Source organism: Hetaerina americana, unplaced genomic scaffold (assembly GCF_022747635.1).
Source record: "Hetaerina americana unplaced genomic scaffold, ioHetAmer1.1.p SCAF_1, whole genome shotgun sequence".
In the NCBI taxonomy this organism is placed as follows: domain Eukaryota; kingdom Metazoa; phylum Arthropoda; class Insecta; order Odonata; family Calopterygidae; genus Hetaerina; species Hetaerina americana.
Window position 1 is genome coordinate 120947869 of NW_027286069.1, and position 18298 is coordinate 120966166.

Genomic DNA, 18298 nt, shown 5'->3' on the forward strand with positions numbered 1-18298 from the left:
ATTTCCAGTAAATTTGGAGATTGACTCTTCATCTTCACGTTTGAACTATTTCCAGTATTGGACCTGATGTTGATGGTATCTGGAAAACATAATTTATATCGAGCTTGTTTTCCATATAACTGGTTATTGAGGTCTACCTAAAACATCTGGAGCATTCCTCGTCTAAAGCATTTTGGTTTCATAGGGAGCTTCCATAATTTTATTTATGAAAACAATGTTTAAAAAGCGTTTGTGTATATGTGTATGTATATACATACATGTGTGTGTGTATGTTTATACACTTATACTTATATATATACATAATATATATATATATATATATATATATATATATATATATATATATATATATTATTTTTTTGTGTGCGTGCATATATTTACTTTTTCATTTGACCTTATTTGATTGATATTGTCAGCTATTTGCATGTACTTTCACATTACATGAATGGTGGTGATTCATGTAGGATGCTGGTGAAAAGAGAAAATCATTTGATTTCTTACTAGTCATTAAATTATTAATTATTGAAGGATGTTCTATTGTAACCAATTAGCAGCATGTTAGTTTGGCATGTTTTTACCTTTTTGCTGGCTGAATCTTTGTATTGCATGTTGCTAAGATTATATTATCTATTTTAATGCCCATGAATTTTGGTTGAATAATTCCCACCATCAGTAACGACTAGTCCAAAATTATACCTTGCTGAGTGAAAAATGTGCTGATTTAGTGACAATCATGTCACCCCTTAGTCTTGCTTAGCATTTGCAATAAGTGATTGGCAGGTAGTGTGAAGTTGGGCACGTTGGTGAAATGAAGGGAGGTTCCGATGGAAGTATCCATTTAATGCTCTTCTTCATAGACTTAAGGCCCTTTTATCACGTATGCATATTGTTAGAAATGATTTCCTTTGGATAAGTGAATACATTTATCGTAAAGGAGAAATTCATTACTCCCATATTAGTGGTGCTTAAGTAGAGAAAGATTTCTGAATTGGAGCTTTTAATGGGTGTGTCGTCTATTGAGGAGGAACTCCATGAAAATTTCTCATGAGAATATTGTTTTTAAAATTGAAAAATTAATAGGTAGTTTGACAATGAGGTTTAAATTTTGTTTACAAGACTTTTTTTTATATTCACAGAAAGGATGATTGTATTATTTCTTATTATTATGTGCTGAATTAATATTTGTTTTGGCCATAAAATTTAATTTTTGTTTTGTGCTTCACTTCAAAATGATATTTTAACGAGAGTAAATTGAACTTCGATAGCCTGCTCTCTTGGCATTACTTAGTACATATCTGGTACCAGTTTTTACCGAATGGAACTCAGAATTTCACCAATGAAAATGGAACACCAATCTAAAGAAATTAACTACGTTTGCCCACCCTTAGTACTAGCTTCAGGTACATTTTGAAAAAATCACCATGATGCTATTACAGCATTATGTTCATTCGACAAATAATTTCCAAGTTTTAATAAGTATGGATGTATTGGAAACAGTTGTTATCATGGCTAAATTTAAAGAAGATGAAATTTCAAAAGAGTACTGAAATGACCTAATTATATTTATTCTGATTGGTGTACTTCATAATGGCCTCTTCTCTGGTGTTGTTTGCCTCATCAAGTTGTTAAATAGTGGTAGTGCCGTTTGAATTGCTGCTAAAAGGCACAAGTATGTATTTCAGTATGCTGGTGTGCTTTGTCATGCAGGGAAACTAAACTAAAATGTACCTACCAAAGCAGTACATGCGATGTTTTTGTGTCCTTTTCAACATTTGTTTCACATTGTACCTCCAAACTGTTCAATGCTTGTTATAAAATGTAGAGCTATAATGGGAAAATAATGGAGAGCTCTGTGATGATATATTGGTTGCTCCGTTGCACTATTAGTCCATTCCCTGAAAAGTGTCGCATTTCATGGTGGACGAATTGCCACTTCTCTCATCACCTTTACACCTCTTGTCCTTACTTTAAACTTCACATAGTCAATGCTTAGTTTCGACTGCTAGTTTTTGACTTTACATAACTCACTGTTTGTGGGATTCTCAATTGTGGCACACATTTCAATGGATAGTTTTAGTTTAAACGGCAGTAGCACCAATTCTCTACTATGCTTGGATGCATATGTGTTATGTTGAAGCTGATCATTGATGCTAGGGACCATGCAATCTAACTTGAACAAGTTTTGGAATTATTTATATTGAAACACTTTGACTGAGGATTCGTCTGCTTGAAATTGTGTATAAACAAAGTATGATATTAGAGGCATTGTGTTCAGAATGAATTTGGTTTGATTTTTCATTAAACTAATTACCATCGGTGATTAATTGAGGAAATACAGTACAATTAATGAGAAAGGGATCGTAAAAGTTAGAGCCACTAATGAGCCTTGAACATTTGGGGTTTATACTTGAGACAAGATTAAAATAAATGCAAACTTGAGTGCATAATACCATAGTGGAGGTGGAGTGGAGGTGGAGTGTGTACACTAGAGCAGGACCACTTGAGTAAGCTTATGTTGCTTGTTGAGGGAAATGGAAAGATGTAAGAATGAAGTTGATAGTTGTGAGTGAGGTGAGGATGAAATGGAAAGTTACAGGCTCACACAATAGTATACCTGATGAAGAAAGATTATCTTATGAAGTTCATGTATTTATGCTTATCTCAAAGGAGAAACTTATATTCTATTGTTTCAGGCTTCACTTCGTGGAAGTAATTAATATCCATTACTAAAAAAGAAAGAAAGACTCGTACTTTTTTAGTAATGGAGAAACTTATATTTTTCCATAGGACTCCTTAAGGGGTAAACTTCAATTGTAGTCCTTTATTTGTAAAATTGAAAATAGGTGGCATTGTGGCTGAGGTTAACAGAAACCAATGTTTTGAGTGTAGTTGCTTGTGTGTGATTAACTAAGCATTACTTGGGCGGTAAAGTGTAAGATGGTGTAAGATAACATAAAATTGTGTGGCATTTTTGTATCAGTAGGCAGCTGTTTGAATAGCAATGAATAAAGAACATGAGAAATACTGTTGGCTGTCCTTAAAAGTCATCACCAATGCAAGTTGTTTTCATCTAACGATCGGCCATGTTTGCTTTGGGTTAGCCTTTATTAGTTTGACCCAAATTGTATCTGGTGAATCATTACTTATTTTTAGACCCCCCCGTTTTCTTAGTCAGTGTTTCCAACTATGGTAACCAAGAGTTCATGTTTATTTCTTTGAAAGGTGGATTTATTGAAAACCACTCTCTGCCATAGTGCTCCTTATCAAAATGTACAATAGTCTCAGTCACCTTGCGTCAATTATAATCCCTTTTAAATTTTTTCCCGTAACTTGTCCTGGACCTCAACTTAAATGCTAAATCTTTTCTCTTTTGAGCCAATTTTCACCTTCGAAATTCAGAGGAAGTCGTATCTAATGAGTGAGGAGGAGGGACAACTTGAACAGTTGTTGGCAACTGAACTGTAATACCAGATAAGTTTGTCGACAGCGGGTGACTTATCACGTTGAAGTATTCATTTTTTTTTTCATGCCATTTTGTAGGACATTGCCACCAGATGCTCTCCTTTAATCAATGCAGAACATTGATGTTAAAGCTGACATTGATAAATGATAAATGCATTCCTTTTGGGCAGCAGTCTTAAGAATTCAATGAGCATTAAATTGCTTCTCACCTGGTGTGTTTTCTTAGTCTCAAGCAAATTTGGAGTCTTCAACTTGGAAGACTTGTTTGATTATTGTTTGCTTTTTGTCTGATGCTGAAGTTTTCTTTTTTCATTTTGTTGACAAAGTTACCAGGAGTTTAGGAGTTAGTAAAAGTATCCTGAATGCCCATCACTTTTGATACTATAAACCACTTTTTGGTTACCATTTGTGCTTTAAAAAATCAAAAATGAATGTAGAAGCATACTGTGAATGATAGCAATTCTGTTGAATGATATTCAGGTGACATTTGAATGCTTTCCTGTTGTTCTTTAATATTCTCTCTCTTTATGATTAGAAAAAACATAAAATATTCTGATAATGGTGATACAAAATGGCCCACATGATGGCAATGCTTGAACATGGTGAAATTACGTGTAGTAGTAAGCCGGTTCACATGGGGAAGCCTGCTTGTTATTGCAGCATTAAACTCTCTGCCCCGACTCCTTTCTATTTACTTTCACAAACCATTGGGTAGCATCTTGTGTGTTAAGAAGATAATGAATCTTTAAGTGCTGTATAGACATAGCAGAAGAGATATCTAAGGTTTTAAAAACATCACTTGTTATTAGCACCACTCATTACAGTTTGTAGATAATCCTCTTTTTACCCATTTTCATTTACTTCCTTCAATACTTCGCGGTAAGGAGAGGCATGATGGTAATAATATGATAAATAATCTGCATGCGATAATCCATAATTGGCTGATACCTTTGCATTAATAATATACTTTAATCAAATTAATTAACCATGAATTTGAGTACATAAAAAACAACATAAAAGTATGTTGTCGCATGTGACTTTAGGTTTGAAGTTTACAAAACTCTAAGGTCAACTTACTACCGGATGCAAGAGTTAACACGTTGGAATGATTTTGAAGTTGTGTGAGCATCGGATGAGTTTTACGATGATGTATATGGCTACCATGTGTGAAAGGAAAAATTTATTATATAAATGAGGGTAAATGATGTGACTTGCATTCTGGGCTGATTTAGACTTGAATGCTTGTTGCACTCTGCAATATTTGTGTGCTTAATAGTCTCACTTTTATACTTTGTCCTTAGCAGTAACTAACGCTGGAAATTCAATCTAAATTAAGGCAAGGAAATAGGGATCTGGGTTCGAATCTCAGTCAAGGCGAATGATTTTTACACTCTGAAATTGTTGCATTGACTTGAAATCCCTATTTTTCTAGGAACACTTCATTAAATTTTACTTTTTGAAAGGCATTGATATTTCAGGAAAACTTTCTTATGTGCCTATAAGCAATTAGTAATCATCTCAGCAATCACTTTGTAAACAGAGCAATGGCCTGGGTATTTTGGGGCCCCGAGGTTTTTTTTTTTTTTTTTTTTTTTTTTTTTTTTTTTTTTTTTTTTGAGGAAAAAGAGTAAGCAAGATGAAAAAAACAGTCATGTTGAATGTATTCATTTATCAGCACTACTGTTTTTTTTGGGTCTTGGAACCTAATTAATGTTGAATCACATTACTTCTTTTTATTGCTTCATTTTTATCATGAGGTATTTGTGATTGAATTTCATCCTTGGGCCACTATGCTGCTGTATTTTGTGTTGTGAATGTTTGAAATATTTACCCTTAAGAAATGATATCCTTCATTCCCATAATTAGCTTTTTTTTAATTTTCAAATAACTGTTGATTTGGATGCATTACATTAATGAGAAGTTGCCCTAATGTGACTAAAAAAAACTAAATGTTTGGAGCATACTAATTTTGAGATTGCTGTAACAAATTAATCTAACTGGTACATCTCTTGTTAACTATTCAGCTTATATTACCTATTTTACTGGTATTTTCTTTAATTTTTGCAATTAATCAAGAGTGCAATAAATTGTTTGCCGCTGAAAAATTGAACACTGTGTAGGACGCGAGTCTCATGATAAACCACTTTATGTTGTCTTTCAATATAATGGGGCTATTAAATTTCTAAGGTATCAATTTTTTGCTAAATGGCTATTTTACTCAGGTTTTCCAAGGAAAAACATGATGTTAAACATTTTTCAACCCTTGTATATGTATACATATTTGGAATTATTTCCATAAGAATCAGCTGGAATATTTTCCATTTGAAGTGGGAATAGTCACGTGTCATGTGGTTCATTGATGAAATTGTGAGAACTCTTGATTCGACCAAATGATGGCTTTGAGACGGAGAGGTCTCCTCTCTAAATGCATGCTCGTATATGCTCTTCCCAAATGAAATGAGTGAGGAGAAATATACAGATAACCTGCCTTGCAATCCATGCATGGGCTTGCCCCCCAAGCTCCTCCTCTGCCTCGTGACCTCACTTCCTGCACTCCCCTCTTTTCCTCTCTCTTGCTCGTCCGTGTCCGTCCCCGGCTCCTTCAGCTGCCGCAGCCCTGCGAGGAGTGGCCATCCAACGTGGTAGGGCATCCCGAACGTACCCAACAACGGCAGCGGCTGCTGCAGCCGCTGCGGCTTTTGCCCGACAACACCAAGCACCCCTCACAGCTGCAGCAACAGCCCTCCATGGATACGCACCGTGAGTTAATCAATCGCATCCATTTCCGGCTGGTTCATTGTGTAACCAGTGGCATTTCCAACAAGTTTTCTTTTTCCTCAAGCGTCATTTTCAAATTTTCAGAGTAAAGTGTGAAAAAGATAATTTGGTGAGGTTTATCGAACACATCTCCAAAGAGTTTTCAAATTTGAAGAGAGCCAGGAAAATCATTGTGCAGTTTGAAAATCATTTTTTTATTCTTATTAATTTCTATTTTGAACTTATGAAATCATCATCAGTCTCATTGTATTGACTTGTCCAGCATTTTATGAAAGTGGCCCTGGTGCTAAACCCCTAGATTTTTCTGGTTATATTTGGTCAACTCGAGAATTCAATCATTATTATTTATATCTTTATATAAATCTTATATTTACCTGTGCAAAATAACAAGATGAAATAATAATAAAGAAATCTACTATCTATCATGATTAGTTGTTGCAGTAGTCTTTTCAACCCTTGCAAAATGTGTAATTTCATTTGAATAGTGCATCTTTGGGGTTAATTCACTTTGTCCTTATTTGGGAGCTTCGTTGGTTAATAGTTGACTGCTGAGGAGCTGCCTAGATTACTTGTGAATTACAGTACATTTTCATTAGCATTTTTCAGAGTAAGATTGAACGGTAATTTGTTTGTTCCACAATGCAGGCTTTAATGTTTTCCAGTGTGGAATTCGACCTTATATGGGTATAATGTACAGGTTAGGTCATGTCTGCATCATGTTTTTTGTGGAATCATCTTTGCAGTGTCCCTTTGCTAGACAAGCAAAAGGTCGACTTTGTCTAGGGATTAGACGCAAGAACTTATTTCAAGCTTGCTGATTGACCATGACTTCAATTGCTTAGGATATCTCTACCCCAGTGAGAGTATACCCTTGTCTCATGTTAGTGAGTTTAAAAATACTTGTATATGTTGGCATAAATTGTCATATTATCACTCATTCCACAGGAATGCTAATTTTATTAAATAACCCAATTAATATAGAAAATATAACTTTGAAATGCTGGTGCATAAATGATTGCATTGCATGAGTAACAGCTAAACAGTTCTTCATCGTAAGCAAGGACTGCGTGTCTGTACTCTCTGCATAATTCAATTTTCTTCATGCATAATTTTAAAATTGTTCGTTATCATTCCTTGTCCTTTGTCAGCAAATGTGTGCGTTATATTTAAAATGGAAACTATTTGTTTATGATTAAATGTGATTTAGGAAATATATAAAATAATGAAATTGTGAAAAATATCAAATTGAAGTGAAACTTTAGTTTTCTCTGTAGGATTAAGTGAGATTTCAAATAGGATGCTTGTATTTATTATTTCCTATAAATACCAAACTAATGAAAATATTAAGATCTGTTAATTTACGAGAGATATTGTTATCTGCACAGAAATGTCTACTACGATCCCTTCCTGGCAGCCCATGCAGCCACTGCAGCCGATCCAAATTACAGGCTCCAGGTACGTGAGGAAATACCTGACATTATTTCTCTCCACTCTTTCCAATTCACAGCATATATTTACATTTTGTATTCCCATGCTTGATTTTTAATTCTTCCAAATTCTACTTGATGTCTCCTCCTCCACAGAAAATAATGGCATTGAATTTTAAACTAATTGGCATTGTGATTTCTCCTTTCACCCTTCCTGTCCCACCCCTTGTCATGTCCCCAACCCCCCTTCCATCCTTGGGGATCTGCCCCGCCACGCACACTTCCCTCACCTGTTATTCTGTCACTATCCTTCTCAACATGTAACCACCCTCTTGTCTTGATCTGTAACGTCTCGTTGTCCCAATTTCAAATGGAAACACCTTAATGTCTTGCTGCTGACCCTCCTCCTTCCTTCCTTCCTTCCTACCCACCCTTTGTGTCCTTTTCCCGTGTACAGCAGGCACTCTCCATGCTGCCCATAACTTCGGCCCTGTCACCAGCAGCGGCTGCAGCTGCCGCGGCCTCACCCCAGCATCATCACCCACACCATCCCCACCACCCTCACCACCAGGTAAGAGTGACTTTGGTGGCGACCACAGTCATTCCCCAGTCACTAGCTTTGCTATGATTTTTTATCAATCTGTGGCAAGGCTCGATATAAAGCGAGTTGTCGTCATCATGGAAGAAGAATCAAATTCTTTCAGAGGAATTTCGATTGTAAGCGTGTTTAGGTGATGATTGATTGGTGGATGGTTCTCTCAAACTATTCTCTTAAGGGTGTTTCAAAGTGAGATTGTTTTTCGATGTCATCATGAAATATTTGAAATAATATTATACAGGAAACGAGCGGGCAAGTTGTGGAACATATTCATTGTGCAAAGATAAAGCTGTTAATCTCTCTTTTTGTTCTATTTTAATTCTTTGTTTTCTGAGAATGGGGAGGCTGATGAATGTGTGGGTAAAGATAATTTGAGCGATGTGTGAAAGTTCTCTCATTGTGTTAATATTTTATCATATCATGGCAAGTGAGTATTTTGTATGACTAAGGCACATTGGTGCTCATCTTTCATTGTACACAACCATTGACCTACGGTCTTATTACTTGTGGTTTTTTTTCTTGAAATCTTGTCTGCCCTATAATTGCAATAAAAGATGTGGCATATCATGATCACGGTACAATACTCTACTAAAGTTAATCAATAAGAATTGCAATGCACTTCTAAATGCTCACCACATTGTGAACTTGCCGTATTGGTTTACACTGCAATTCTCTCTGTGGGTCATGCATTACAATCAGAGGAAAGTGACATTCTACATTGTGGTGCAAATTAAAATGAAATGATTAAATTTTTTAGTACATTTTATAATTTATATTAACAATTTGATTTTGGAGGTATTTACCATGTAAATAGAGCTTTCTGCATACAGATTTCCTTTCAATGGGTGTCAGGACTTGGGCAAAATTCATAAGATTCCCAGCATTAGTAGCTATTTCTTGAATTTTAAACATTTAGATACATTTACAATTTTAGACTTGATTCTTTCTGATCGGAAAGAAATCTTTTCGTCGTCTATCATTAAACCTGTAGTGTAAGGATTTGGATATCAATCTGCAATGTCATATCTAATAACTGAATCAAATCTAAAGAGTTTAATCTCACATTTGTATTTTTGTTCTCTTTGAATTTAATGAGCACATGTTTGGTGTGACTTGGATGAAATATAATATTTTTATTGATATGTGCAGATTTTTCATCCTTCTCAGTTAGGTTTTTACTGGCACTTCTCTTCCCGTACATTGGTCATTGTGTTTTTATGAGTATGCTTTAGAGTGAAATTGAGTCACGATGTGACCAATGGACAGGAGTTGCTATTTATCAATCCTTTGTATGGCATTAGTTCAAAAGTCTTAACTGAATTTTTAAGTAGACCATGTTTACGTACACAAATCATAATTATAGGTAGTTACCAGTAAATGCCAGAATTGTATTGCACTCGGCTGCAATTAAAATGATTGATTTCATTTTAATTATGTCCTGTTGAACGTGATTACAAAAGATTCTGCCAATCATGTGTCAATAGGTTATTCCTCAATCTGGGTTGTAGACTGCTTGAAAGCATTCATAAACACTCCAGGGAACACCAGTAAGTAGGTAATGGTATGTGCACTTTCCAGCCACAAGTATTTGCCCTTCTTTTTTTAAGGTTAATTTTGAATTACAGTATGAAACATGCAAAATTGAATTAATAAGTTTTGTCAATGGAATCATTTTAGTCAGCTTCCAGAATTTAGTATTTAAATTTAGGAAACCCAGTGTAAGGTTTATTTAAAGTGACTTATGACTGAGGATTTTTCGTCAAAGAATATTTATTCATTCTGCAATCTACATTGATAATCTATGTAAAGAAGAGAAAATAGTAAAGTTGCCTCCAAAGAGTCTCATAAACCAACCAGCCATAGCAATGTTTTTTTTATAATTCTTAGGATATTTCACATATGTTAATAAATTATTGTTGGAATTTATTTCACCATTGAATTGACCCACAGTTATGAAGACTTAATCAAGAAACGTTTTCTGAGGCAGACTGTTTTGTTATTTCACAGAAATTCATTATGAAGATTATTTTATTTGTACCTTTGGTTCAAGTGACTTAGTAATTTTACTTTAAAGTAATTTGACCAAATACCTAAGATCATTTTAATTTCCTTGTAAAATATGTTTTATAAGTCTGCCCAATTAATTGGATTTTTTTTCTGTTCATTTAATATCAACATTTTGTAACTATTCCTTTTCATTGAGTCTTACATATTTGTTGAATTCCCCAAATTAAAATGTTATTTATTATTTTTGCCATTTTGTTATTATTTATTTTGCTCAATGGTTTGAGAACACAATCCTGTATTTCTTGGTCATGCTATTTTGTGCTATTTACAATCACTAATTTGTTGCTTTCGATTTATAGTATTCATATCAGAATGTTAATAGTCAATTAATCATACGTATGAATTATTTGGATTGAACTTTCAAAGACTTTTATAAATTTTATAATAATTTTTTTCAAATACACATGCCAAGCCCTCGACTATAATTTCTATTTCTTTTATTTTTTTAATCTCCTGATATTGATTTTGGGTCATCAATATGGACCGAATAAAAATAAATGTGAGCACTTTTGTCTGGGACCAAGAACTAAGTGGATTGATTGTGTCCTCTCGACCAAGTAGTATTATTAAGGAATGATAAGACGTAACAGCCTTGTCTCCCGATCCAACCCAATTCGTCGGTCTCCAGGTCGGGGTGGAAACTCTAACGGAGAACGACTTCCCCCTACAGTCGGCATACGCGGCTGCCGCGTCATATTCCGCCGCCGCAGCTCAAGCTGCTCGGGCGTATGGCGCAGCCGCTGCACACGCAGCGGCAACTGCCTCTTCCGCAACGGCAGCGGCACATGCAGCTGCCGCGCACCATCACCACGCGGCGCACCACCCCCTTGCTGTTGCTGCGGGGAGTCCTGCCGGTGCCGCAGCTCCCCCCGGTCCAAGTCCGCAAGCACAACCCCCTCCCCATCCACACCATCCGGCTTCTCCGGCATCGCAAGCTGCGCATGCCGCGCAAGCAGTCGCAAACGCAGCCGTTGCTGCGGCAGGGGCAGCAGCCGGGGCGGCAGCTCCCCAACCCCCGGTTCCTCCTCCTCCCCCACCTCCCCCTCCACCTCCGACGCCCGCCTCCGTCGCTGGTTATGCAGCTGCTGTGGCTAGGTAAGTGCGCCGTACGGCTTGAATCGAAACAAACTCTGGCACTTTCTCTGTCGAAGATTCATCGGAGAAAGTAAGAAGTGTCTGCGTTTCCCTGGTAGCGCGGGAAGAATTTCCCTCTAGGTCGGTGTAACTGCTTAAAATGTTGAGCTTGGGTCTGGGGAACCACTCGCAGCGGGGCTGAGGAGTCGATTGAAATAGTGTTGTCTAAGGGCTTGTGGGATGTGTTGAACTCGTCCAAAGCAATAAAGATTCCAGCAGTCAAAAATTGTTGCTAAGGAAGATTCCTAAAACTGATGAATATTTATTGTGCCCGCTTCAGTTCACCAGGGCTCACTTCTAGCCACTTCTTCGTTGACAACTTTCAAAAATGATATCTAGCAGTTTGCTAGGCAGGGTTTTTATCTGTAAATTGAATATTATTATTTTAAGTTAAGTAACTGAATCAAGCAGTTCCCTCTGGTCAATGCTCTTCCTAATTTAGCACGAAGTGCGACAAAATAAGATTCGAGGAAAAGTGGCTATTGGTATAGCTGTTATTATAAAGTGGCGCAATATTACACAAGCCAAAATTATATATTTAACAGAAAATACCGGTAGCTATTTGATCAGTGATAAGACATTAACTCATCCTAGGTGTTCTGTTTGATGCATGGAATCATTTGCTAAAATTTAATGCCTGCATAACTTTCTATTGCAATCTATTTTACGGTAAACCCTTGCTTATCTGAACTGCTGCACAACCCTGGGCAGAGTCTGGCCATGTACCGTAGGTGGCTTATTAAGGGGTCGTAAGAGGTAGCACAGCTGACTATAATATTTCAATCAATCTGCTGTAAATTTGAAATTATGGATAAACTCTTTCTACATGAAATGTAATTCACATGCCCATCGGGGTACCACAGATTTTGCTGTTGGAACACATATTCAGTCAAATCTCGTTACTAGGCCACCTGTTGGGACCAAGCAAGAGTGGCATAGTGACGAGGGTTAGAAAAAACGGCTTCATTTTCTCAAGTTACCCAACCGTCCAAAGATCTTAAGAATCGTCGGCTGGCGCATCTTCTTTCGGCGAATCTCGTTTATCTCGTTGTCTAGCCAATCGCACGCTTCCATCACTCCGGGCTTCCCACCTCTCTTTTGCATGAACTTCTGAACAGTGCTCCAAGTGCCCTGGGCTTCCTCGACAGTTACGAGTCTCGTATCTAGTCATCTTCGCTTTCCACCAGCTGGACACTGTACAGCATCTCCTCCAGCGTGAAAGACCTGCCAGTCGCGAGGCGCGCATTGGCTTCGAGAAAGTCAGATAGCTCGATCTCCATGTTCTCGTGCATCTTTTCCTCGGCAGGCAGAGCTTCCCATATCTCGAGCAGCTCCACATCCTCTGCCTCAGTGTGGATCTCTTCGATGAACTTGGCCTTCGCGAAACAATTCCTGATATTTGACTTGCCGACCTGCTCCCAAGCACGCCGGGCGACTAGTAGAGCGTCGACCAACTTGAACTTGAATTCCTTTCCCTCGCCCATGGCCTCAAGCCAGTGGCATCGCAGGAGCTTCTTGTAGCGGCAATCAAGGTTCTCTATGATTCCTTGATCCATTGGTTACGAATCGGCTGTCATGTTAGGTGTGAAGAAGACCAGTTGGATGTTGCTCAGCTGGAGCTCGGGAGGGTGGCCAGAGAAACTATCGAGACAGATCAGCGCTTCGGCCGAGTGAGGTGAGGACGCAGTCATCCCTGCTGCCCGAGTCATCCATCCCCAGCATGCAATATCTCCTCGAAAAGCTCCGCCGTCATCCACACCTTCGGATTCGCCTCGTCCAGGCTGAAGACGTCGTCCGCAGAGACCTACCCGAGTAAGGGCCAGAGAACCCGTTGTTGCCACTCAAGAAGGGATTGCAAATCCACCGCTCCAGCTTTGCCATGTAGCGTCTTGAACGCGATGCCGTGGCGCTTCTTGAAACTGTCCAACCAACCGTTGCTTGTCATGACCTCCGGGATGTGCATCAGCTCGGCCAGTTTCATCGCCTTCTCATTGATCAGATCGCCGTCAAGAGGCAGGCAGATTCTCTCCTCTTGCTTGCTTCAGCCACATGAGCACTCTCTCATCAAGCTTTGGGTCGTGAGTTGTGCGTCAACTTCATGCGCTTCGATGAAACTCCGGCTTCGATTGCAGCCTCGCTTGCACCCTTCTTGCTGAGAATGCCCTGCCCTTCACGGTGGTTTTCTTAATTTCGACGCCCCATTTCTAGCTAATCTCCCTGGCCAACTTGGACTGATTCGGCTCCTTCTTCGCAGCATCGATGATCTCCTTTTTCTCCTTCAGCAGAAAGTCGGTTCGCTTGCATTTCTGAGCTGATATTATGGGCTGAATTTAAAAATATTATATCACTGTTGTGCGCATACGCATAGAGTTGTGTTGTGTGCAGCTGGGTGCATCGCTTCATGTTCGGGATGCGAGTGTAATAATTGAGCACTGCGCAGAAATACAAACTTTTTCACGACTTGTGCTTCTTAACGGCCACACAATAGCGGCATAGTAGGGGGGGCAGAGTAAATTTATTTTGATATTGAATTTTGACGGGATGGAGCAAAAGTGGCATAGTAGCAAGAGTGGCATAGTAACGAGATTTGACTGTATTTGGCTTTAGATGGCTAATTAACTCCTTCCATGCAATCTCATTATGCTCCATATATCTTGATATTTAATGAATGTGTAATAAAACAGACAAGCTTTAGATAGTATCCCCAAAGAAGAGTGGCTTTTTGGTTTGTTGAGGTTTCTGTTGGCAGTTTGGTATCACTTGACCCACAATCTGATGACGACGGAGAGAGTATTTTCTTCCATGGTTGGGTTAAATTTCCACAAAACGGAAAGGCAAGCTGAGGAAATTCTGCCACCGGAAGTTGAAAAAGTGCCAGAGGTTGTGTGCAGGTAATGTGTTCATAAATGATCGCTTGGTCTTGGAATGCATGGCAGTGACATGCAAGATTCAGCATAAAAAACTGCCACATATTTGCAGTGTTGATTGTGATGCTGTTGAACCGTTTGCAGAACAAATGCAAGAATTAACGACTTAATAAGATTACAGTCATCTCAGAACCTAAATTCTGATTAAATGGGCATGCACTGAATAGCTTTGACAGAAACATGCAAGCTTTGCAAAGTGAATTAAAGGTCCCCGGGGAAAAGTCATCGAAGAGAAAGGTGACCGTACTTCTGTTTGCCAATGCTGGTTGCAGCCACCATTCGAGGAACGTTGTTATGGGATAATGTCAGCAAGTCTGAGAAGGGTAATGAATTAACTCTCGGTACCTTAAAACAATTGGATGATTAAATAACTTAGCGGGGTGATCACAATGGACTGGCTTCCTAATTATTTCATTCCTTAAGTTACAAAATATGAAATTGATGTCCTGGGAATACCTAAAGAAGAAATGAAATTTTTTCTTATAAAATGTTGTCTTGTATTTTTGAATGATACAAAATGGAATTTCCCATGAATAAATCTGATTGAATTTGTTCTATAACTAATGTTAATTATAATTTTATTTTCCCTTCTGTTTGTGTTTAAACTGTTATCTTTTTGCATGGGATCTGCATATAGTCTTTTGTACGTGCACTTATTTTTTGACCAATTACCTAACCATCTTCACCTTCCCTTCACCATGACAGTTATGTGATTATATTATTTACCTGTGTGATTATTCCTAATGACATAACCTGTGTGATCATGTGAATAAGTCTAGTGTTGGAAAGAGGGGATTACCATTGTAGTTCCCGACTTGAAGAGGGACATCATGCACTTTGTTAATTGCCACTTACAACTCTGTGCCAGCCTTGAAGTATAGAGGTCCAGAATCATGAGAATATTGCCAGGATTCTCTTGTAATCATAATTAACAAATCTGTTTTTTGATCAGTATCACACAGCATAGATATTCCTTTCAGTTGATAAGTGCACTTTTTTCATGTATAATTTCTACCCCTTGTAGCTAATCCTTTTCTTCACCAATTAAATAACTTTAACCTTGCTTATATTATTTCCCCTATCTTTTTGTGTTAACTGACATTTTTTTCTTCCTGGGCACTGATTTCTGGAAATCCTCATTGCCCTATTGTCTTCTGTTCTGTGTGTTTGACTATTCAACATTTCTCTTCACTCTTTAGCCAAATTGGTGTTATGATGCAGTCCCGTTCATTGGAGTTATATTACATTCGTCTCATATGGTTGTTGTTTGTTTGATTTATTCTAATTCTTCCAAATGTCTGTGTGGGGTTCTTCATTTAGGGTTTTTATATTAATATTGTTGCTCTTGCTTTGATATTATTTGTTGTAATTGTGGCTTTTGTCCTGGCATTTGTTTCATGTGCTTCATATTTATTTCTCCCTATCATATTTTTTGGGTGACTTCATACCTAGTTGGCCAAATTTGTTTGTGCTTTCACTTTTTTTAATTATAGTTCATCATAGCTTGTTATTTTACTCCCAAGTACGCATTTTTTATATTCTCCCATGTAAAAGTATTCATTCAATAACATTTGTGATTGCTTTACGTAATTTTATTTGCTTTTGTTCGCATTCTGTACGGTACCACTCTAATGTATCAAGAATTATCAGTGGTAATAATTGAATATAAAATATATTACTGCTTTAGGTAATGAATAATGTGTTAAATTAGGCACTGTGCATTTTTTTAAAGTAAGACAGTACATTTTCACCGGCTGAGAAAAGGAATTGGTTTTTAAAAATTAATTTCTTTTCTCAAAAAAAGTTTGAAAAAAGCTTAGCAGGAAAGAATTTAGAACATGGAAGCCATTTTTGTAAATGTTGAATGGTGTAATAATGTATGCATTATACTTAATTCTATGGCTGATCATAGATTTGCATTAAAAGGCAAAGTTACCTTGTAAATGTGCAATAAAAAAATTGCTGGAAAGTTGAAGTTCTTGGAGCATTCTCATTCAAGTGTAGCCGAGATATTTCTTAATAGTTATCTTTACCTCTTCTCAGTAATTTTGCCAATTAAATCTATTCTTATAATGAGATTGTTACACTTTCTGACTGATTTTATTTCAAATAAGGAAATTTGGCTGATTTTCAAGATTTTTTTAGTGCTTTAATTCCTAAAAGTCCTAATGGATGAGCCATTGATGCTGTTGCATGCTTAACTTGCTATTGAATTGCTTTGGAACAGATTTGGTAATGGGCTTATTGGCAAACGGTATTCAGTATTTACTTTTAGTATCATATAAAAAAAAGTGTTTTGCAAATGAATATAATGGTGAAATATTTTCTTTATTTTTTCATGTTCTTTGCCATTGATGGAATACTGCAGCTATGGCCGTGAATATGCAGATCCTTACCTTGGTCATTCTATTGGTCCAATGTCTGGCTACGGGGTAAGTGAAATGATATTTATTTATTTCGTAGGATACACAGTATCTCTTCACATTGCGTGGGAAAAATGGATTGGTAACATTATTGAGGATTTTTTTCACCTTTTGTTGAAGAGATACAGAGTTAAATGTAAGTGCATGATGGTTTTTCATAGTGGGATCATTTATTGAAACTGCTCTGTTTCCAAGCGGCTGCAATCTAAAGTTTTACTGGTACTAAATTTTCTTGTTGAAATTCTATAAGGTGAGGTAGTTAATTAACACAATTTCTGGTGTCACTTGGTGGAAATTCTTCATATTGAACTTAAAATTAAACCACTTGGCTTTTCCTCATTAAAAAAAAGCATGAAAAAATTTTTTATGTGGAAAAGCTGAGTGGTTTAATTTTTGAGTTCAAGGTGAGGTAGTGTTAAGTTAGGTAATTTTGTAGAAAATCTGCAAATGTTGAATTATCAAAAGACAGTACAATCTGAATTAGTGAATATTGGTGAAATCCTTGAATTTCAAATTCACAAATGTCAGCTTCAGCACACAACGGTAAAATAAGCATAGTTTATTGCTAACCCAATATAATATTTGTCTATGGGTTCAAAAATTCATCAAAATTCTTCATGTGCATAATGCCTCATCATATTTTATCAACCACGTGATATCTGTGTGAAGTCTTGGTCCAACTATCCAAGGATTTCCTCCTGGTGTGAAATTAAAAACCAAATGAGAAAGAAAGTTGAAGTGATCTCATTGAAAAAATCTCAAAGTCTCAGTTTAGGGAGTAATCAAGGTTTACCTTCTTGGCAGACCATGTTTGTTGATTTATATGCAACTTGGTATTTGAAGGGCTAATTTTCAGCGGATGTAGCATGTGTGCTGCCTGTGTTGCTATTTCTTTTCTTCTTCACGTGGTTATTTGACCAGCGTTACATGATTACTGACCATGTTTACTGGTAGAGCTCATATTGAATGTTCTGCAAACTGAGTGTTAAATACATAATGTGAATAAATTTTGGAAAATAAGTTTAATAATCTCATTCAGCCAAATTTATTGAAATATTAGAATATCAAATTTTTTTATTGTTTTGAAAATAGCAGTATAGGCAGTGGAAACACTTTTATCTAGCACTGACACTTATTCATGGTAAAAAAAAAATATTCTTTAAAAAAATGATACACTATTCATTATTTTCATTATGCAGAACATTTTCTTAAATTGTTTCCATGAAAATAGCTCATTTTTTGTAAATAACTTGTGAGTAGATTGGTGGCATGGCTGCTTTAAGTGTGACCAAAGAGTCTTCACAGGTACCTGAGAGGGTTGCCCAATATACTGGCTCCTAGGTACCAGTTCCTAGCTCACCTGGGCGCCTGCATCTAGGCACATCTGCTAAATAACTAATTACTGGTATACTTGCCTAGTTACCAATTTAGTATGGTTTGTTTTATCATCTGGAACACTTGATTCATCTTGTTATCAATATT

At 37.0% G+C, this 18298-nt stretch overlaps 1 protein-coding gene across 1 annotated transcript; it reads left to right on the forward strand.

Annotated features, from left to right (window-relative positions):
- Nucleotides 1-4033: 4033 nt before the first annotated feature.
- LOC139697229 (antifreeze protein Maxi-like) lies at nt 4034-11431 on the forward strand. The gene is made up of 5 exons (XM_071595920.1): nt 4034-4064; nt 6069-6222; nt 7626-7695; nt 8125-8238; nt 10961-11431. Exons 1-5 carry the CDS (start codon nt 4034-4036, stop codon nt 11429-11431), a joined length of 840 nt encoding a protein of 279 aa, XP_071452021.1.
- Nucleotides 11432-18298: the final 6867 nt, after the last annotated feature.

Excerpts from the sequence above, each read along its gene's own strand:
- LOC139697229 (XM_071595920.1), top strand. The coding sequence starts at position 4,034 with ATGGCCCACATGATGGCAATGCTTGAACATG. Across the intron at positions 4,065-6,068 it reads GATGGCAATGCTTGAACATG|CTGCCGCAGCCCTGCGAGGA; the intron begins GTGAAATTACGT and ends CGGCTCCTTCAG. Across the intron at positions 8,239-10,960 it reads CCCACCACCCTCACCACCAG|GTCGGGGTGGAAACTCTAAC; the intron begins GTAAGAGTGACT and ends GTCGGTCTCCAG.